Below are 21329 nucleotides of genomic sequence, written 5' to 3' on the forward strand. Positions count from 1 at the left end.
AGAAGAGAAATAAACTGAACCCTTAAAATCAGTAGAATGTTTGTAAGCTGGAAGAGGGGATGAACCTATGCTATAGGAATAGCTTGATTATGACATCATCAAATTGTTCCAAAGGAACATGACAACCTAACCTGAGGTTGCCAAGGTGAGATGATATTCAGCACTCACTCCCTCAAGCCAAGAACTTCTCTAGGATAGAAATCCTACTTAAACTCCTCAAACTTATTCTAAATAAGGTGTTCTCACTTACACAGATCCCAGGGCACTTTGCATTTTTTGTAGCATCTTATGCTCTAATCATGTTACTTGTGTATCTCTCCCTTTAGACTCCTTCAAACATCTTACTATCGGTCCCCAACGCTTAGAACAGTACTCCAAGCATTCAATTAATGAAGAATAAGCATTCAATTAATGAAGAATAAGCATTCAATTAATGTTGGCTGAGGAAATGATATTAAAGAAATGAATAAGTAGTAATTAGGCCTATTCATGTCTTTTATATCATACCTGCAAAAATACTTCCCAGGTTCAAGTTATTTCTCAGGTACCCATGGTCCACATGCAATACTTACATCCCTTGTAATACTTAAAAGGGCTTCCATTCTGAAGTGAACATCAGAAATCTAACATGTGCCAGGTTGATTGAGTTACAGTCTCCAAGGGCAGCACATAGTGTTAGCTACCCTTCACCTTGGTTAGCGTATAGTGATGTTCTACAATAATCTGCTGGGAGTGCCAGTAATAACCACCATAATCTGTTGGGAGTATCAATAACCACCAATATATTAGGCACACTTATATGTTCTGCCCTTTACAAAGCAATAAGTCTTTATTCCTCATCTGCACTTGATCATATTTATGATTTTAGTTTGTATGATGCTTGGTGATGGCTACAATTATCCAATGTATGCTGTGTTTATCCTAATTCCAACTTCTTTTAAACTCCTAGGGAACATTCATGTGCATAATTTTTTACAATCGGTTAAGTCTTTTTTGAAGTCTTCTTTCTTCTAGTACTGCTTTTTTTTACCCAAAATAAGATTATATTGCGAATAATCAACCAAGAACTAACTATATACCTATGATCACCTAATTGGTTTACTCTTTGGATTTTTTTAATATGTATCTTTTTACACCATCTGCTAAATTTCTAATTTAACTTGAAACTCATAGAAAATAAATTAATGTTAGCTCAAACCAGATTCTGCACTAAATATGTATGAACAAACACGAAAGACTTATCACGTAAATCTAACACTACAGCAAAACAACTGAATGTAACTATTAAACCAATCCGTGTTTTACCAATAAGCTACGTTTCATGGGCCTTTTTTTTGGGGGGGGGGGGGGGAGGGCGTGAAAACGAGCTAAAGCAGGCAAACGTGTACTCGACCAGGGAGAAAACAAAAGGAGAGAGAGGTGCTAACGCTTACGTGCATAAATGCCACCGGATCCCAACCTCGCGATATGTCCATCCCATATGACGCTGCAGGGCACTTCCCTCGCCCTAAATAAACTCAATCCCAGAGGACAGAAATCACGATATAAAACAGTGCCATTCCCTGGAACTCAAATGTCCTATTATTTTCTCCAACTGAGCCCCCTCTGAATTCCAGCCTGGCACCACTGACGAGGAACTCACATATCGAAGTGGATGCCAAGTAAGCTGGGATCCCGGCTGGAATGGAGAAAATGATATCCCAGCAGAAGCCTGTAACCTACCTTCATCGTAGTTATAGCCTCGAACATTCCGATGCCGAGCCATGGCGGTGAAGAAGACGTTCCCCACAGCTCCTTGCAAAATACCCGTTCAGATACTGATAAGGCGCCAACTGTGGCCTGGAAAACACCTATGCGCCATCTTGGCTTCCGGCAGGGCTCTGCTCCGAGCGCCTGCGCACGCGCAACGTCTTGTCTGCGCACTGCGCGACGGCAACCTCTCCGGGTCACCCACCTCGCTGGGAACGCATGCGCACTCGCGCATATAGGGGTTGAGTTTGGGCGTGGCCCCGCTTTACGCAGGTTGACTGACGGGGATTCCAAAGAGGTGAAAGTTCAGTGCTCACGATTTGTTGTTGCTTTAGACAAATCTTATGAAACGGTAACCTTGACCTACGCCCGCGCTTCAGGTTATTTTCCAAATTTTAACTGTTGAAAAAGTTGACTGTGTGCTGAATAAGAGCTGGTTTGATCTAACTTCTATCTTTAAGGCCTTTTTAGGCCCATAATAGACATTAATGAATTTATGTGTGTTTGTTTTAAGAATTAGCCTAAGCTTTAGAGGGGGAAAAATACTCTTTTTAAATGGATGTATGTGTTTAAATTGAGAATCTAGCTGCGATAAGTGACCGCGCTTTCGCGTAATGGTTTCAGGTATATGAGTCCTTCACTAATAGCTCCAGTAAACAACCGTCTGCCTTTGGCAATGTCCACGATTATCATCAACATCATAAAAAAGGATTCATTAAGTAGTCATTTAACGTATAATTGTGTGTAACATTCTCAAAATATTAAATATAGCTTTTTAGACAGTACCTCTAAGACCACTTACATGGTAATGAAGAATGCTGATGAATAAATCTATAACCTACTATTAAATGTCCTCATTTCTTAGAACACAAGATGAATGATGCTATGTAAAAAACACTTCATTATCATACTGAACAAACTAAACTTCAAAAGCTAAACTACAATTTTAGCTTGTGTTTTTTGAAATGGTGATACTTTACATAAAGGTAAATTTAAAATTCTAGAAATGAATTAAAAGCTTAATCAGCTTTTCATTTTCCATAATAGAAAGAAATAATAAGAATACAAATTCAATTCATATTTGTAAGTGGCTCGAAATGTAGTTTATTTATACACTTGAATGTGTCTACCAAATGTTCTTAACTATCATTGCTACTTAATGTAGCTCCAAGACAAAATTTTACATAAATTTTACACAAAATATAGTTTCTAATTTTATGGCCTAAGTGTTTTTCTTTTATACTTTTAGATAATTTTTATGTTGCAGTCTCTTTGTCAGTAAAATAGATAGTAATACTACCTAACTCATAAAGTTGTGAATAATTATGTGAGAGGATTTCACACAAATCTTAGGTGCTTTAAAATTTTAGATGTTAAACTACAAATGGCAACCTCTGGCCCACTGTAATTGTCAATTATAAGCCTCAGTGTAACTGAGTTATGAAGTAGATGAGTTATAAATTGACCACATAAACAGAACTACAGGAGCAATGAAGAAGAAAACATTACTTATGCCTGAGGGATAGTGTGTAATTTGCCTCTGGATCATCAATAATGTACTCCCTTAAAATTCTAAATACTTAAAGACTTTATTTTACCTCAAGCAATAAAGCCTCAGTAGCAAAACTTTCACTGATTTCCTCAGAAAGTTTTAAGTTTTAGACCATCACTTGGTATGGTCTAAAGATATTGTGCTTATTTGACTTTTCTATATCCTTTTTGGTGAAGTGTCTGAATCTCTTTGTCACTTTTTAGGGAGTTACTTGTTTTCTTATTTTTTTACTTTGGAGAAGTTTATTTAAAATATATTTTTGAGTACAATTTATTTGTTGGATATATGATATGGAGCTACTTCTTCCAGTCTTTTCATTTTGTTATACTGTACATCAAATAGCAGAAGTTTTTAATTTTGATGAAGTCCAATTTATCAATTATTTTATAATAGATTATACTATTGATTTCGTGTCTAAGAAATCTTTGCCTAACCCAAAGTCACAACATTTTTCATAAGTTTTACAGTGTTGAGCTCTAAATTTAAATTTCCGATCTATTTTCAGTTGATTGTTGTATATGGTGTAAGGTTCGAATCAAAGTTCAATTTTACATATGTATATTCAGGTGTCCCACCACCATTGTTGAAAAGAAGGTCTTTTCTCCACTGAATTACATCTGTATCTTAATCAAAAATCAGTTGTCAATATATATGTGTTATATTTCTCAATTTTCCATTCTGTTTCATTGAGTTACTGATTTATTTACGTAGGCTGACACCAAAACTATATTGTCATTACTGTAGCTTTATAAATTTTAGTATGAAGTAGTGTGTTAATCCTCTAATTTTGTTCTTTTTCAAAGTTCTTTTAGCCATTTTAGGTCCTTGGAATTTACGTATAAATCTTAAGATGAGGTTATCAATTACTACAAATACCTCTGCTGGGAATTTGCCTACTATTTTGTTGAATCTGTAGATCATTTGGGGGAAAATTAACATTTTAACATTGCTACAAACATGCAGTCTTTCAACACATGTACATCATATATCTCTATATGTCTTCTTTAATTTTTTGTCAATAATACTTCATAGTTTTCAGTGAGTGGTCTTGTACTGAAGATTTAATTCTAATTGTTTTGTATATTTTTTAATCTGTTGTAAATATTTTTTAAAATTTCAAAGTAAAAGTATATAATTAAACTATTAAAATTAATAAAGTAATTAGTACCATCAATGTATACAAAAAGTTATACTTCTATATAACAGGAAATAAACAATTGGAAAATAAAAATTAACAATGTTAGCTATGTTAGCATATAACATATATACCTATGTTAGCATATACATATATATATGTATATACACACATGTAAATGCCTAAGAAAGTATGGCCTATACTATAAATTATAAAATGACATAGTTGTGTAGAAAGATCTTTTTGGGGTCCTCTGCAGGTCTGTGATTGTGATTATACATTTTTAAAAAATCTATCCTAATTATTATCACCAAATATCTGTAAAATCCATGAACAGATAACTTAATTTTCCTACCGATCTTCCAAATTAGTTCTAAAACTCTCTATCTGACCTAATGATATTCTTATGCTTTCCTATGGAATTTCCCCTGACTTTCCTCACTTACTCATTTTTTTTTTTTTTTAATATTTAACTGAGTGAAAATTGGCAAGATCCAGTGAACAGGTCCTTCATCAAAACAAAGCTCTGCTCCCAAAGGGCTTGAGGCCATCCAGGGATTCCACATTTGACAGAAGCGTTGACAACATAACTAACCAAACGAGAAGGGATTCAGGGAAGCTGAAACAGGATCTTCAAAGAAGATTCAATGGGTAATTTTTAATTTCTGTGTATTGCTATAGAAATTAATGCAGAACATATCAAAAACTTGAAAAGGCAATGGTAGGGTCATGAACTTCATAAGACAGAATGATTCCCCAGAAGAAATAAATAAAAGTTGAAGAGTTTTATATTGAGATAACAACTACTAAATGAGGAATACCAGCAAAACAATAATGCCCAGTCAAAACTTTTTCCTCCACAGGCAGGTCCTTTGAACCACCATTCCAGGCTATCTGATTAGCAAGCTCTTTATCATGAAATAGAATTATAATATAAATATGGCTCAGGAGTTCTATATGGGATTCACTTTTCAAAGATTCACCTTGTTCTAAGTATTCTAGTAATAATTAATCTTCCAGTTTAAAATGTTTTTAATGGAACCACATTACTTATGAAGTAAGTCCAAATACTTAGGAAGACATTGGATTCCATTGTGATTTTACTGCTGTCTGGTTTCCCACCTTACCTGCCACCACTCCACCACCCTACCTGAGGCACTCTACGCCATACCTTCTATTTTTAAGTTATCAAGTCCCTCCATGCTCTTCGTGCCCGAGGACATTTGCATGTTATTGTTTCTGCCTAGCATGCCCCTCTGTCTCCACGCTTTCTTATACTGCTTAGGAAAGCTCCACTAGCATCACACATCCTGTGACACCTTGGCTCTGACAGAATAAGCACCACCACTCTATGTCCTGAAAGTACCCTCTGTGTGTCTCTAATATAACACATTAATAATATTCTAATTGTCTTTGTTTGTTTTTACCCTTCTCCACCTTTCCAACTAGATAGAAATTTCTTAAAAGGAGGACGCTTTAGTTTATCTTGTATCTCCAGCATCCAATATAGTGCTGAGTACAAAACTGGAATAAATACAATGCATTGTGTTGACTGATTGTAAATATATTTGTAAGGTAGAAGAATTTCATAACTTTGGAGACAGCAATATCAGCAATATCAATAGGATTCTGGAGAAAGAAACTGCAAGGAATGAGCAAGAGCATGGATAATATGGAAATAAAGGCTCTGAACAGAAAATTCTAGATTACAAGAGTCTCTTTTACATACTCAGAAGAAATGAAACATATTTGAACAAAAACTTGTACAAAAATGTTTGTAGCAACATTATTCATAATATTCAAAAAGTAGGAACAAGCAAAATGTCCATTAACAGATGAATAAGTTCAATATATATCCATAAGGTAGAATATCATTTAGCAATAAAAAGGAATGAAGTACTGATAATATGCTACAACATGGATAAACTTTGAATACATTACGCTAAGTGAAATAAGCCAATTACAAAAAACACATGTGTCATGATTCCACTTATGTGAAATGTCCAGCATAGGTAAATTATTATAGAGACAGACAGTAGATTCATGGTTGCTTAGGGGTAGGGAAGTCAAAGGCAGATGGGGAGTGACTGTTAGTGGGCAGACAGTTTCTTTTTGGGGTGATGGAATTATTCTGAAATTGTGATGCTATTCCTATACATATACCAAACTCTGTAAAAATACCAAAAACACTTTAAAAATTGTACACTTTAATGGGTGAATTATATGGTATGTTAATCACACACATCAATAAAGCTGTTTGTTTGTTTGTTTGTTTTAAGTCTCTGTTGGAGGAAAAGTCAAAGTAGAGAGAGACAGAGGTCTTAACCGATTAAGGTTAAACATCTTAGTTTGAAATTTTACAAAAATCTATGAATGCGTGAATGAACTAATAAGTCCCAAAGCCTAGGAAGAAGATCATAGAAGTTAGGGGCCCTGAAGCTTAATCTTGTAAGTTTCGTGGTGAATCTGACTGTTTCTCCTACTAATATTTGCACAATTTTTTCAAGAAATATTTTTAAAAGCCTATTATGTGTGTGGGATCATAGAACACAAAGTTGAAGTTACAGTTTAGGTGAGTTCAAATTTCTTGAAAAACTAAAGTTTTATTTGTTGGCATCTTAAACACTCAACATACATCTTTCAAATGCATCTATGCTTCATGGTGAAATTAAAAGCATTATTACTGTCATAAGGCGATGAAATATATGTATTAACTATATAAGTACAAAAAAATTTTTTTATAAAAATACATTAGAATACTAAGAGAATGATCATTGTGGAATGAATTTATATAGGAAAAATTTTTGGAATTGTCTTAAAGGAAGTGGTAAGCTTGGAATGAAGGAAAGAATTGGGATCGATGGGTGGGTAAATAAATATGTTACAATATGATATGATACAATATGATGCTGCAGAGAAAATTTTGTTCAAGCCTCTTACTATACATTTGAGGAAATTGAGTTCTCAAAAATAAAATTATTTTCTCAAGAGTCCATATTTGATAGAGAACAAACAACTTGCAATTACAGCAGAAATCATTCATTTGCCATGCATTTTTAAGTGTCAGCAATGTAGTTTGTTCAAACTGAACACTAGCTAACCCAATGACATTGATTGTACAGAGTACCAATGTATAAAAGGCATCTACAGGAGCTAATAGGATTAATCATGGCAGTTGATAATGTGTTTATCTTACTATGAAGAATTTGGTAATAATTATGAGCAAAAAAATAGTTTTCATGAAAATACTTTAGTATATGAGTTCTGCCATACCTCTTATTTATCGAGGGACTCCTCGTTTGAGATACAGAAATGCTTATAATGTAGTAAAATTTGAGTCATTCCCTTAACATTAAACTTTTATACTAAAGTGTGAAGTATATAAACAATAGAAAACAAAGTAAAAGAGAAGACTAATAAAAGAAGTTTGTAGTGAATAATTTTGATTAAGTCTCAACTGTAGATTTGTTGTCATTTTGTTATAAACTATTTGATGTATTAAGTAGATGCCAAACCACCTTATAAGGTGTTGCAAAGAAAAAAAAAATTAAACCATGCTTTTAGCTCCTGTTGCAGTGCTTAAAATATGGCAGGTACTAAATAAATGTTAGGTATCTTTATTATATTGATGATTAAAACAATAATTCTGTCACATAACAAAAAATGGGAACATCTTCCAGCATGCCTCCATCTCTCTTACTAACTTTGTGTTTTTATGTATTCTTTCAAACTTGACCTATATACATAAATTTTCAATATATCATATAATAATCTTGATGACAACAAGTTTCAGAGAAAAACAGAGTTTAAAATCAGAAATCTATGTTCAAAAGACTGTTCTCTTCAACCTGACATTACCAGTATTGTATATTATGTGAGTAGTGGAGCCGAAAAACTTTTGTAAACCTTCAACAATGAAAAAAACTAAAAAAAATAAATAAATTTTTTTCAATCAACTCATGCTGAAAGAAAGATTGAATTATATTTTTATTCTTTCTACAGAAAAATATTACAAAATCATTGTCATGGCAAGAGGCAATCAAATTGTATGCAGGTAAAAATGTAGGAAAAAGTATTATAGAAGTGTGATAGTTAATTCATAAATATGCTATTTTATGCTTTTCAGAATGTTTGTGATATTTTTCAGCTTCCTAAATAAATTTGTAATTTTTGATATTCCTTTTTTCAACCTAAATGCATACTTTTCAAAATAATTTTGTAATCATTTCATATTTCTCCTCTTAAAGACCCCAAAGTAGAATAAGCTGCAGACCCCACCAAACCTTAATCTACTTTGATAAGTAAAGTCACAGGTGAATAAGCTGAAATAACATACTAGCTTCCTTTATTTTACACCTCTCTTTCAAGCATCAATGAAAAGAAGTTGCATTTCAAAAGTCTACATTTTCTTTGACAAGGGATAATGTAGATGCAGTTGGCAGCAACCAAAATGAAAAAGGTGGGGTGGGAAAGTGGTGTAGCTGGTTGCTGTGTTGTTGAAACAAGCATGACCAAGGGAAATGTATTAGTTTATATTGGAGAGTTGAAGATAGGTGGGAATGCTTCAGTGGAAAAATGAAATACTTATTTATCCATTCCGGTCTAAATCCAGGCTTGCTGAACACACAGGATTGATATACACACAAACTTCCAGGATCTGTAGACTATCCACTTGTATGTATCATGTTGAATGCTGTCTGTGTCTAACTTAGGGACACATATAGCTCCTTATCAACATGAAAGAGGTGTATCCACAGCACAAAATGCTCCAAAGCATCAATGGAAATAACAAATCAAAGAGAAAAGCATTTTTAAATCCCAAGAGAAAATTCAATGCAAAAAAAAATTTGCAAATTAAATTTAAAGGAAAAAAAAAGCATAAACATAAAAGATAGAGCGTGAAAAGGTAAAATGGGCTCTCAGAAATTATTTAGAACAGTGAACTGTTTGAGGAATTTCTCTCTCTTGCCTTGTCATGCTCTGTTTTCATTGAAAAGGCATAGTGTCAGTGTGTTGTTGAACCTAATATGAAAAAACTGTGAGAAGACAAAAGTGAAATAGTTTAAATCAAAACTGTAAGCCATTTGAGATAGTTCTTGTTAGATCTTAAGAGGGGAAAGTTGGAAAATGGAAAAAGTTGAGAGAAGCATTTTTTCCTTCCTCATCTTAATATGTGTATAGAGTTAGAAGTGTTGGTCATCTTGGAAAACTGGGATATAAAATGGTCACACAATAATATTACCTGTATGTTGGACCACAGATTTTACAGAATATCCCATAAAATTCTGAAAAATATCACACTGAGAAGAGGCCACTTGGTACTGATTGCAATTTATGCAATTTGACGAAAGGTTATTTAGGAGATTTTGGCTGTTAATTTTTCCTTCTCTCAGTAAAGGATTTAAGGTGATCTTATCTTTCTTATATACCTATTTGTGATACTGATTTAAGTAAGCAAGTTACTTTTGACTTTGAGTAAGATTAAATACATAATCACATTGAAAGGACTAGAAAGTTTATAGCCATATTTGTATTTAGATAAATAGAATAGACATTAGTCTTTTTCAAGTAGAACACTGAGCAAAATTAATTCTAATGATTTTCTGTCACCATTGTGGTAGATGATATTTTTCTAAGATATCCGCAACAGTATATCTTATCAATGTGCCTTCCTTACCATGTGATGCTGATACTCCTTCACTGAGAGATGAGGGGCATGGGGAGAGTTATCTATATTTTCTCCCCTCAAAACTTCTTGGGCCTGTGACTCCAGAGGAAATAACATTATGTGTCTTCTAACGCTAAGCCAAAAATCATAATAGTGCTTCCGTTGGATCATCTTGGGATGCTCATCCTCAACCCAGCCACCATATTGGAAAGAAGCCAAACAGTCACATGGAAAGGCCACATGTAGGTGATCCAACGTTAGCCTTAGTGGAGATCCCAGATGACAGCCAGCATCCACAACCATGAGACTTCAAATGATCTCAGCCCCTAGCCTTTCAGATGCCCCAGCTGATGCTAAACAGAATGGAAAAATATCTTTCCTCACTAATCCTATTCAAATTGCAAACTTAAGAAAAAAATAAAATAAATGTCTTTGTTTTAAGCCAGTAAGTTTTGGGGAGATTCGTTATGTAGCAATAGATGACCAGAGTAATTATCAACACAAAAAAATAAAACCAGGGAGATAGCAATACTTCTACGTTTTAATACAAAGCTCCTATAGACTTTCATAATTCATCAAAATGCTAATGATAGTTAAAGTTAACGATAAATACTGTTGATTAAAATCATTTATGGCAAAGAATAAATATTTAGAAAGTCTCTTTTAAGTGATTTTTTTTTTTTTTTTTTTTTTTTTTTTTTTTTTGTCACTAGCAACAATTCTGAAAACTACCTTCTAGGTATGCTATGAATAATCACAAAAGATTTTTTTGGGTCTACAGCCATGCTAGACATGGCTGAACAAGCCCTATCCCCTCTGATCTCAGAAGCTAAGTAGAGTTGGGCCTGGTTAGTATTTGATGGGAGACCACCTAGGAAGACCAGATACTGTAGGCAAAAAAAATAAAAAATTGGGAATTGTGAGCTGACAAGGGCCTTGTAATCTGTGAGGTCGACCTAGGGTTGCCTTGCCTAAAAAAAAAAAAAAAAAAAATCTTTTTGTTCCATTCCATTGCTATTTTATACTAAAATGACTCAAGAAGGCTAATGTAACAATAAATTTTTATGACTGGTAAATGTATGTCATAAAACTCTGTAGTATCTACTCTTTAATGTGTTACCCAATACATGAATTGCCTAAAAAGTTTTAAGGAACAAATATTTTATTCAAAGTTTTATGCTTTTTTAAAAAACCACAGCTCAACAAAGAAACTTTCAGTAAAATGTCCTCTTCCCAAGTAATATTAATGTGGATATTTTATAATTTTAAAAAAATATTACTGCTGTGTTATTACATTTTAATTATGCTAATAATTGATTCAGATTTATCCCAAGGACTGTCTGTTCCTTAAGTCATTTTTTGATTAGTGAATGAGAAAGAGGGCAGGAAATTAAGCAGATGCAACTAGCTATGTCACAAAGATAATCCTAATACAATTTAATAAACATATAACATTCTCTATAAGAATGTTTTTATACCTTCAATAAATTGCTTAAGAATTAATTGTCCACTTCCAGGTAACTTAGACCAGGCAAAAAGGTGAGGCAATGTTGTTCCCACAATCAGAACATATTAATCTACATACCTCTGTTTTGGTGTAAATTGAGTCTAAGTAAGTCATAGCTGATAGACATTCAATGAAAAAAGAGAGAAAATAATGAAAAGTTTAAGAGGAAAATGATATTGAAAAGTGTGATTTTTTTTTTTTTTTAAATTACAAGTTGGCCAACAAGGCCAACAAGAATTGCCAAATGTAGACCAGCCTTTATACTGATGCCTCTTCTTCTTCTCAGCCCTGGACCCAGAGATATTGGCTTGATGAATTCTGAACTTTTTGTATAGAGATTTTGCCTTCTTGCTTGCTCTTTCAGAAGAACCTTTAGAAGTGTACAGATGCTTTGGGAGGGAGTCTTACAGAAGAAGAGGTATTTAAAAATAGTTTATATGCCTTAGAATAGGCACTTGATTGAATAGGAAGTAAACAGGGGATTTAGATAGAATCTAGATCATTCTGAGCTATGATAGATAGGACTTAATTTGGATTTCTTTATGTGATGGCAAATTTCTAGTATTTAACAGGTATCTCAGGGAACCAAATTAGGGTATTTCATCTACCAATATAAGTAGACTACAGAAAACTTTGTCAAGAAGAAATGCATGGGAAGATTGCTTTGTTTTGTTTCTTTTTAAGGAGCAACATGGTACAATGAAAAGAATGACTAATGTAAGAGTTCTGGTTCTAGGTTACTACTCAAGAGTAACTGTGTGTCTTAGGGTAACTCACTTTACTTTTGTAGGTTTGTTTCTAAACGGGTTTTACTACATGACCTCTACCTTTCTTTCCAGTTTAACATTTCCATGATTCTGGAATCACAGCAATACCAGCATCTGTCATCTGTGAATATGAAAGAGGAAAGTTCATAGAGTGTTCTTTACTAGGTCTGAAAATAAGAACAATTTTCTAGCTTTAACACTTAAAGGAATATAGTTCTTCCCAAGCCAACAAAAGGCTGGTATGGCCTGATAAATCTATAAGAAAATCCTTACAGATTACAGCAAATAATAAGCTTTATTATAGATATGGATTTTCGTGTTTAGAAAACTGTTTAAAATGTCTCATCTTGACATTTATCTTGATAATAATTTTTGAATGGAATGTAACAACCAACATAGTTCCTGCTCTAAAATTGTTTACAGGCAGTATGTACAAATTTGGACATTGAACGAAATGCAAAAATTATGTTAAATAACCAAATAAATATTAATATAAAATAAATGCTTTCTGGGAAATTGATGAAAGGGAACCATAAGAATCAGATGATTATACACAGAGGGCATGAAAACTGAGAGAGAGTTAGTGACCAGGATAACAGTGAATACTATGCTCTAGAAAAAAATTAGTGAATGGCTTGGAGCTAATTAGCCTAAAGAGGAGACAAAAGGAAGATATGCCTGCTATTATCAAATATATTAAGAACTGCCCTATAGTTATGAAATCAATTTATTTTGTGTTGCCCTAGAAGGGTGGGCTTTAAAGGGAAGAAAGTTTCAGTTGAATATCAGGACACTTTTAACAAAGTTTTGCTGCAATGGAATGGAGTGCCTTAAGGGATAATAAATTTCTCATTACGGAAAGCACCCTACTGAGAAAAATTTAAGACTATTTCCTCATTTTGGAAGAGATTGGACTAGATGTCCTTTTAGGAGTTTATGCAAATCTAGTCAGTGATACTATTTTTAATTAAATAGTAAACTAAGGCAAGAAAACATATTAAGTAAAAAATAGAGACTGAAAGAAAGCTCAGCACTGGGAAAGTAATAAGGAAATAAATGGGGAATTGAGTAGAAAAGAGAGTATGGAATAGGAAAAGACAAGATTAGTAAAGAGATTTAGCCAAGCATAACAAAGCATTTTGACCTCCAGGATGAGAGTTGAGGCTTTGATCCAAAATGCAACCAGAGGTTGACAGATTAAGGAGAAGAGGAAGGAGAAAAATTAGGAAGTCAATATGATGCCATAGAGGTTAATAACTGTTAAGACATGCCCAGTGCAAAAGGTAGGTCAGGCATTCAATCACTTCGAGATTATGACAATTTAGGTGGGAAAAGACTAGAATGTGAGCTAACCCCTTGACCATAGTTTTGTATAATTTATGCGAGTTAGATATGTGGTAGGGGAAGAAGAGGATAAGTTGGGAGAAATGAATGGAAAAAGAGATGTGAAGAGTTAGTGTGAAGGTATGGGAGAGAACTTTCCAAAAGACCTATGGAATTTGCACTTTTTTTAGTGTTACTTCTCCATCAAGCAATAGGGAATTCTTTTATGGAAAATAAGTAAAATCTGAGCCCTTAAAACATTTTATTTATTAAAGAACTACTTCAAGAGGAAGGTGTGCTAATATCCTCATCCTGGTCAAATTTCAAGTTGAATAATTTTTTTTTTCTCTGCCTAAATCCTCTGCTGTTTAATTGAGGGAAGTCATACTTCACTCCACTTCAGCAAAGACTAATAAAACATGTCTGTAGTTGTCCACACTATTATACTATGCAATATAACATGATTCTTAGATTTTTAAAAGTCCACAAACTCCTTATATTCCTCAAAAAAAAAAAAAAAGACTTTAAATTTAGATTGTTAGCATTTTTCCCAGCAATCACATTTTGAATCTTTATTGTGTTAGTAATATATGTTTATGGAGCATCATGATTAGGGAATATAATCTATTATGATTTTTTTTTATATAGCAAGGTGGTATCTTTCCTTAAATTACATGATAGAAAGCAAATTCCAATATTTCTTATATTTTATTTGGTTCTCTTTGGAATGCTTTTTAGGCTTATCATAGAAGTCCAAGAAAATATCAGATTCTGCTTGTTTCTTTACTTCACTTCTCAGTTGTCAGTTTTCTAAATTCTCTTTTATATGAAGGCAAGACCTAACTTGGCTTGGTTGTTGGAAAATCCTGGCATCATAGGAGATGGAAACTTGGCCCTGATCCAAATAACCTTCATGATAACACCCTTTTCAGCTTCATTTTGGTGGTTTAATCTGATAACCAGAAAGAAAGGAACTACTTAAAAATATGTCAGCTTACTATCTAGTTTGGTTCACATGTCTGAAGTGTAAAATTCTATCACCCATTGCTAGGATAAATGTCACATCTTGCAAAGACTAATCTTGTTCAACGGATGCACTTTTAAAATGTAAATCTACTTGAAAACCAATCTGATAACAAAGACATGCCTGCAGAAGGATGATTCTGTTGTATCAATGTACTTGTCACTCAGACCTCAACCAAAAAAAAATGTATAATGATGTGATGGGGCTGGGTGGGTGTTAAAAACATGCAAAGTCTTGATAATAGGAAATCATTAGCCACAAGATGAAAAGAAGAAACTTTTTTTTAAGTCTCAGGCAAAAAATTTTCTAATAAGTTTTCTTTAGACTTTATTACATGAGTACAAAGAGACAAACTGACAACTTGCCTAAAAAATTAGTGTATCTTAAGAACAGTTTTATTTACTTTGGCCTTTATCATTATTTTAAAATTGAGATTATACATATTGTCTTGACTCGTTCTCAAATGCTTTGTTTGAAATTAACAGTATATAACTCTTCCTTGCTTCAAACTCTGTAGTCAAATTTGTATACTAGTGAGGAGAAAGGCTTTCTCTTAACTATATTTGTAGAAAATATGTTCTATCTCCCTACCATTTCCCAGTTTCTAATTTTTTTTTGCCTAGTGTCTTCAGTTATTTGTCAATATATTATAATATAATTTTATTTATAGAAACCATTGCCAAGTCTAATAGCCTATAACTGAAAGTGGAGTCTATTTTCTGAACATGCTTTAATGCTTTAATTGGGCACTTTAATCTATGTCCGATAACACATAAGAAACTATTCCTCTGAAAGCTAATTAAACAGTTCTGAGATAAGAACATATTAAGTAGTTCGCAAAATCCAAACCCAAAAGCCACATTTTTTAAATTAATTCAAGCAGCCCCTCCCTACCTCAGAAACCAGATCCACACATACATACTCAAACAAAGTATTATTATTTGGTGCATTGGTTGGGGTACTCTAGTATTCCCCGGGGACTTAATTATTTTTAATTATAGTAAATTAGGCTATCAATTTTTACTTTCAAAATGAATCATTGATTGCTCCTTATCTGACTTTTCTCCTGTCTATTTCACGTTGACTTGATTTTACTATTTTACTATGATACTAGGTGGCAAGAAGAGAAATTATCCTTCCTTTCTTCCTTTCTGCCTTCCTCCTTTTCTTCCTTCTTGTTACTTACTCTAGTTAAGAACTTTGGAATTTGACTAAAGCACTTGTTTGTTTTGCTTCTTAAAATATTTTGTTTGGTTGGTTATTGTATGTTTGTGCTTATTTGTTTAGTCTAGTTAGAAATTTGATTATATACACATGTGAAAGAGCTCAAATGTTATTTTATTATTACATTCACTCAGAAGAACATATACCTCTCACATTTTTTAAGAATTTTATTAGAAAAATTTACAGACTAATAAATAGGTTTCTATTTCTATGTCCATTTTAAAATGCAAGCATAGACAATATTACATGAAGTAGATGCAATGTTTTTTAGTTCCATTTTAGAGTACTGAGCAAATAATATCGATACTTTACATTACATCTGAGCATTTTAGGTAAAGCTAAAGCATGACAACATCTCGTTTCCTATTTCAGGTCCTAAATGTCTTATGCCTTCAAGAATCTTCAAATGTTAGTATAGTGTCATATTAAATTTTTATATTACTGACCGAATATGACTCAATGTATTGTTTCTTTTTTACGGGGTAGGGTCTTTAGATTTTAAACTGAGCTTCCTAAAACCAAAATGCTTAAACCTATAGGTATGAATGCCTACTAGTTGGAAACTTAGTCACTAGAAAAATCATTGAGAATCACTATTTCAGGAAAAGGGAAAACACCTTCACGTATTTATTTAAGGCCTACTATATGACAGGCTTTTCATTAGAAGCTAGAGATAGCTGGCAAAAAAAGAAAAATAATATAAAACTGTAAGGAGATTATAATCTAGAGAAAACAATATCGTCATCGAATACTCACAGTTCTCTACCTGGAATACTCTTTTTCACTCCCCTTTCTCTCAACTCGCCCCCACTTCGCTCACACGGCCCCACTTCCTCCTTTACTCCCCATTTCACTTCCCGTCACTTGCTCAACGCCTGTTCCTCCTTCGTGTTTCAACTTAAACCTCGCTCCTTCACTTACGATTTTTCCTTATAATGAAACCCAACATTTTATTATGTCTGTCTCGGGAAGTTAAAAGCAGAAAACATCCTGAATTTTTTTTTTTTTTTGCTACTGTATCTCTAATACCCCACACATTTACAGGCCCATAAAAAAGTGCTCAATGACCACTTTTTGAATTAATGAATGAATAAATGCAGTTTGATATTTATAAAGAAAAAATTATATTTATGTAATAAATAGGTTGATTAAAATAAAAAAAATTTTAAAGCACACACTCTTGGATGAGATTCAGAAAGCTTTGTAGGTTCCCACTGATAATACACATTCTTGGTATAAAATTATGATTCAGTTAAAATATGTAATAATTAAATTAGACATTACTGATTATGGGAAACAAAAGTCACAAATATTGAAGCTAAGTTAATATCAGGCTTGTACTTAAAATATATCTTATCTGGGGGAGACTATTCTCCTACTTAGTCTCTCACGTAAGGAACCACAAAAGCTAGCAGCTTCTATTCATTAAACATGTGTTTTACTGTAAAAAGTGATATACATGCCCAACTTCAAATTATATTACAAAGTGACAGTGATCAAAACAGCATGGTACTGGCAGCAAAACAGACACATGGACTAGTGAAACAGAATCGAGAGCCCAGAAATAAACCCATATTTTTGAGAAAAAAGCAAAATATATACAGTGGAGAAAGGAAAGCCTCTTCAATAAATGGTGCCGGAAAAACTAGAAAGCCACATGCAAAAGAATAAAACTAGATGGTTGTCTATCACCACATACCAAAATTAACTCAAAATGGATTAAGAACCTGAATATAAGACCTGAAACAATAAAATGCATAGAAGAAAACATAGGAACAAAACTCAAGGACCTTGGACTTAAAGAGGATTTTAGGAATTTCACCTCAAAGGAAAGGGAAGTAAAAGCAAAAATAAATGAATGGGACTACATCAAACTAAAAAGCTTCTACTTAGCAAAAGAAACCATCAACAAGGTAAAGAGACAACCATCCGAATGGGAAAATACATTTGCAAGCAACGCCCCCAATAAGGGCCTAATATCCAAAATATACAAAGAACTTATATAACTCAATAACAACAAAAAACAAACTATCCAATCAAAAAATGAGCAGAGGATCTGAACAGACACTTCTCTCCAGAGGACATACAAATGGCCAACATATGAAAAGATGCACAACATTGCTAACTATTAGAGAAATGCAAATCAAAACCACAATGAAATACCATCTCACACCTGTTAGAATGGCAATCAACAGGACAAATGCCGGAGAGGATGTGGAGAAAAAGGAACCCTCAAACACTTCTGGTGGGACTGCAAATTGGTACAGCCACTATGGAAAACAGTATGGAGGTTCCTCAAAAAACTAAGAATTGTTCTACATTTTGATCCAGCAATCCCTCTACTGGATATTTACCCCAAAAACTTAAAAAATCATCCATAAAGATATTTGCACACCAATGTTCATAGCACATTATTCACAGTGGCCAGGACATGGAAGCAACCAAAGTGTTCTATGATAAATGATTGGCTAAAGAAGCTGTGGTACATATATACAATGGAATATTACTCAGCTATATGAGGGGAAAGGGGAGGGTGAAGTGAGTAAAGAGGATCAAATATATGGTAGCCGAAAGAAACTGGACTTTGGGTGGTAAACACACAATAGAATATACAGATGTTAAATTATAATGCACACTTGAAAATTATATAATTGTATTAACCAATGGTACCCCAATAAACTTAATTTAAAAAAAAAAATAATATACAAAATGTCCAAAAGGAAACACTGAAGCTGTGTTACCGAATTCTAATCATGAGTTTCCCTTAAAACTTTTAAATGTTAAATTAGATGGAGTAAGCCTTTATGAATGGTTTTTTGTATTTAGTGTTTTTGGAATTTTTATTAATTTACACAACATTAAATGTTTATTCATGCTTTAGGAGATACACAAAAGGACACCAAATTCAACACGACATTTAAAAACTTTCTGAAACATTGCCACTCCATATACCAGAGGATGTATTACAGTATTATAGTGAATTGTTGGAAGCATGGTTACACTGTAGGACTTTTTATACTACTAATAAGCAGACAATCTATTCAAGACTCCTTCTAGCTCAATTATTACATTCTAAGCTTAATGTAAGCATGACACATTTATTTCTATGAACAGCAAGTACTTTTCTGTAGAAAAAAAAAAGCATTGCCACATGGTCCTCAGAAGACAGAGAGAAATTCGTTTATTTTTTAAATTAGAAAACATAGGTAATGCATAGACTAGAGAGAAGTACTGTAGAATTTTGTTAGTTAAAAATGTTTTAGATTGTCACCTAAGTCCACTTATACTTCTATAAGATTATGACTTGTAGTAAAGGGTTCATAAAAAAATTAAAAATGTTTTCGGGGTTTTTATATTACTTTTAACTTAAGACACAGAAGGTATATGATATAAAGATAATTTATTTTTTCACATAATAAAAATTCTGCCTGAGAGTTGAAAATATGCTTACAGACACACACACACACACACACACACACACACACACACACACACAGCCCCTCAGCAAAAAAGAGAAATTTACCAGTTGAGGCATTTAAGGAAATCTGTGACCAATCACTAGCTGACCACTAAGCTAATTGAGCAGAGACTTTAGTGGCCACACGCAACAAAATAACAAAATATACAGACTTTATAGAATTAGTTTGAAAAGTCACCAAATAAATGAACAGCAGTAGCAAAAATAACAAGCCCCCAGGTCTTGAAATTTCTACAATTGTCCCATTATATTATTTTAAGTGTCCAAGTTTCAACATAAAAAATTACAAGACATACATAATAATAGGAATTTACGGCTCATATATAGAAAAAAGTAGTCACTAAAAACTACCCCTGAGGAAACAGAGACATTGAATTGCCTAGAAAAAGACATTAAATATTATGAATATGTTTAAAGAATTAAAGGAAATCATGTTAAAGAATTAAAGGTAATGAGAATAATGTCTCACAAAAAAAATTATCAATAAAAAAGTAGAAATTCTCAAAAATAAGCAAAATAGGAATTCTGGACTTAGAAAAGTACAATAATTGAAAATTTCACTAGAAGAGCTCACTATCAAATTTAAGAAAGAATCATCAGTATGCTTGAAAATAAATCAGTTGAGATCATCCAACCTAAAGAACAGAGAGAAAAAAAACAAGGAAGAAGAATAACAAGAGTCTGAGAGATCTGTGGGGCAACATCAGTTGTGTAAAGGTAAATATAATGGAAGTTTCAGAAGAAAAGGAGAGAAGGAGCAGAAGAAATATTTGAAGAAATAATTGTTAAAAATTTTCCCAATTTTATGAAAAACAATCTACACATTCAAGAAACTCAATAAATCTCAAGTAGTATAAACTCAAAGAGATAAGACCTAGATAAATCATTATCAAACTCAAAAAACAAAGAATCTTGAAAACACAAGAGAAAAGTGACTCAACATGTGTAGGGAGCCTCAGTAACAACATTTTGACTTCTAAATAGAATCCATAAAGGCCAGAAGGCAGTGTGATAACATTCAAAGTAATGAAAGAAAAAGATCATCAGCCAAGAATTCTATATCTAGCAAAATTATGCTTCAAAAATGAAGAGGAAACTACGATATTAAAAGATAAAATACTAAAAGACAGCATACATGCATTTTTTTGGTAATTTTTTTCTTCTATTTGATTTAAGACAGTTGGATAAACAACAATCGCATAACTGTGCTGATGAGCTTATAATCTATAAAGATGTAATTATTAAGACAATTATAGTACAATGGTGGTGGAGGGAACAGAGCTATGTTGAAGCAAAACTTTGTATACTATTAAAATTAAGTCATTCTTAATCCAAAAAGATGGTTTTAATTTATGTGTTAATGATAACGCCCAAGGAAAGCACTAAGAAAATAACAAATACACATAAAGTGTTACATGAGAATACACCAATTTAACATAAAAACGAGTAATTTATCTTTTTGTCTTAATGTGATCAAATTAAACCATTAAGTTTCTTTCTACACGGTAAGACGACCATATAATTTATCTTTAAAATCAAATTTGTTTTGAGAATGACAGAAGACATTAATAATAATGTTAAGATAAATGATATAAATTAGAACTGTCTCTGGCTAACCAAAACTTAAGTTCATGCTATTTTTAAGAGACATGTTTAGGTATTTTAAATAATAAATTTAGTTTCTAGTGTGGTAAAAATTGCTTGGTATTTATATTTGGCTACTAACTCTTACGACAAATTAGGCACTATGTTTTAACATTCTGATACAATCTGATTATGAGAAAATACTTTTAATGATTTAAATATGGCCACTACCACCAAGTAAATATTTTGTTTGGAATTGTATTGGCTGTATAGATATATTTGAGAACTGTTTTGTATTTTTCATTATACATGTCTTGC

At 32.8% G+C, this 21329-nt stretch overlaps 1 protein-coding gene across 3 annotated transcripts in view; it reads right to left on the reverse strand.

Moving 5' to 3' along the window:
• HBS1L (HBS1 like translational GTPase) overlaps positions 1-1932 on the reverse strand; it is a 78900-nt gene extending 76968 nt beyond the window's left edge. For 2 of the 3 annotated variants that reach the window (XM_016155678.2, XM_016155680.2), the window contains exon 1: positions 1723-1860. In XM_016155678.2, coding sequence (XP_016011164.2) covers positions 1723-1765 — 43 coding nt within the window. In that variant the 5' untranslated portion in view covers positions 1766-1860. Of the gene's footprint in view, positions 1-1722 lie in introns of all 3 variants that reach the window. The other variant, XM_016155677.2, reaches the window with a different exon arrangement.
• Between the last annotated feature and the right edge of the window lie 19397 nt (positions 1933-21329).

The sequence above is a fragment of the Rousettus aegyptiacus genome, unplaced genomic scaffold, assembly GCF_014176215.1.
Source record: "Rousettus aegyptiacus isolate mRouAeg1 unplaced genomic scaffold, mRouAeg1.p scaffold_m13_p_1, whole genome shotgun sequence".
NCBI lineage: Eukaryota > Metazoa > Chordata > Mammalia > Chiroptera > Pteropodidae > Rousettus > Rousettus aegyptiacus.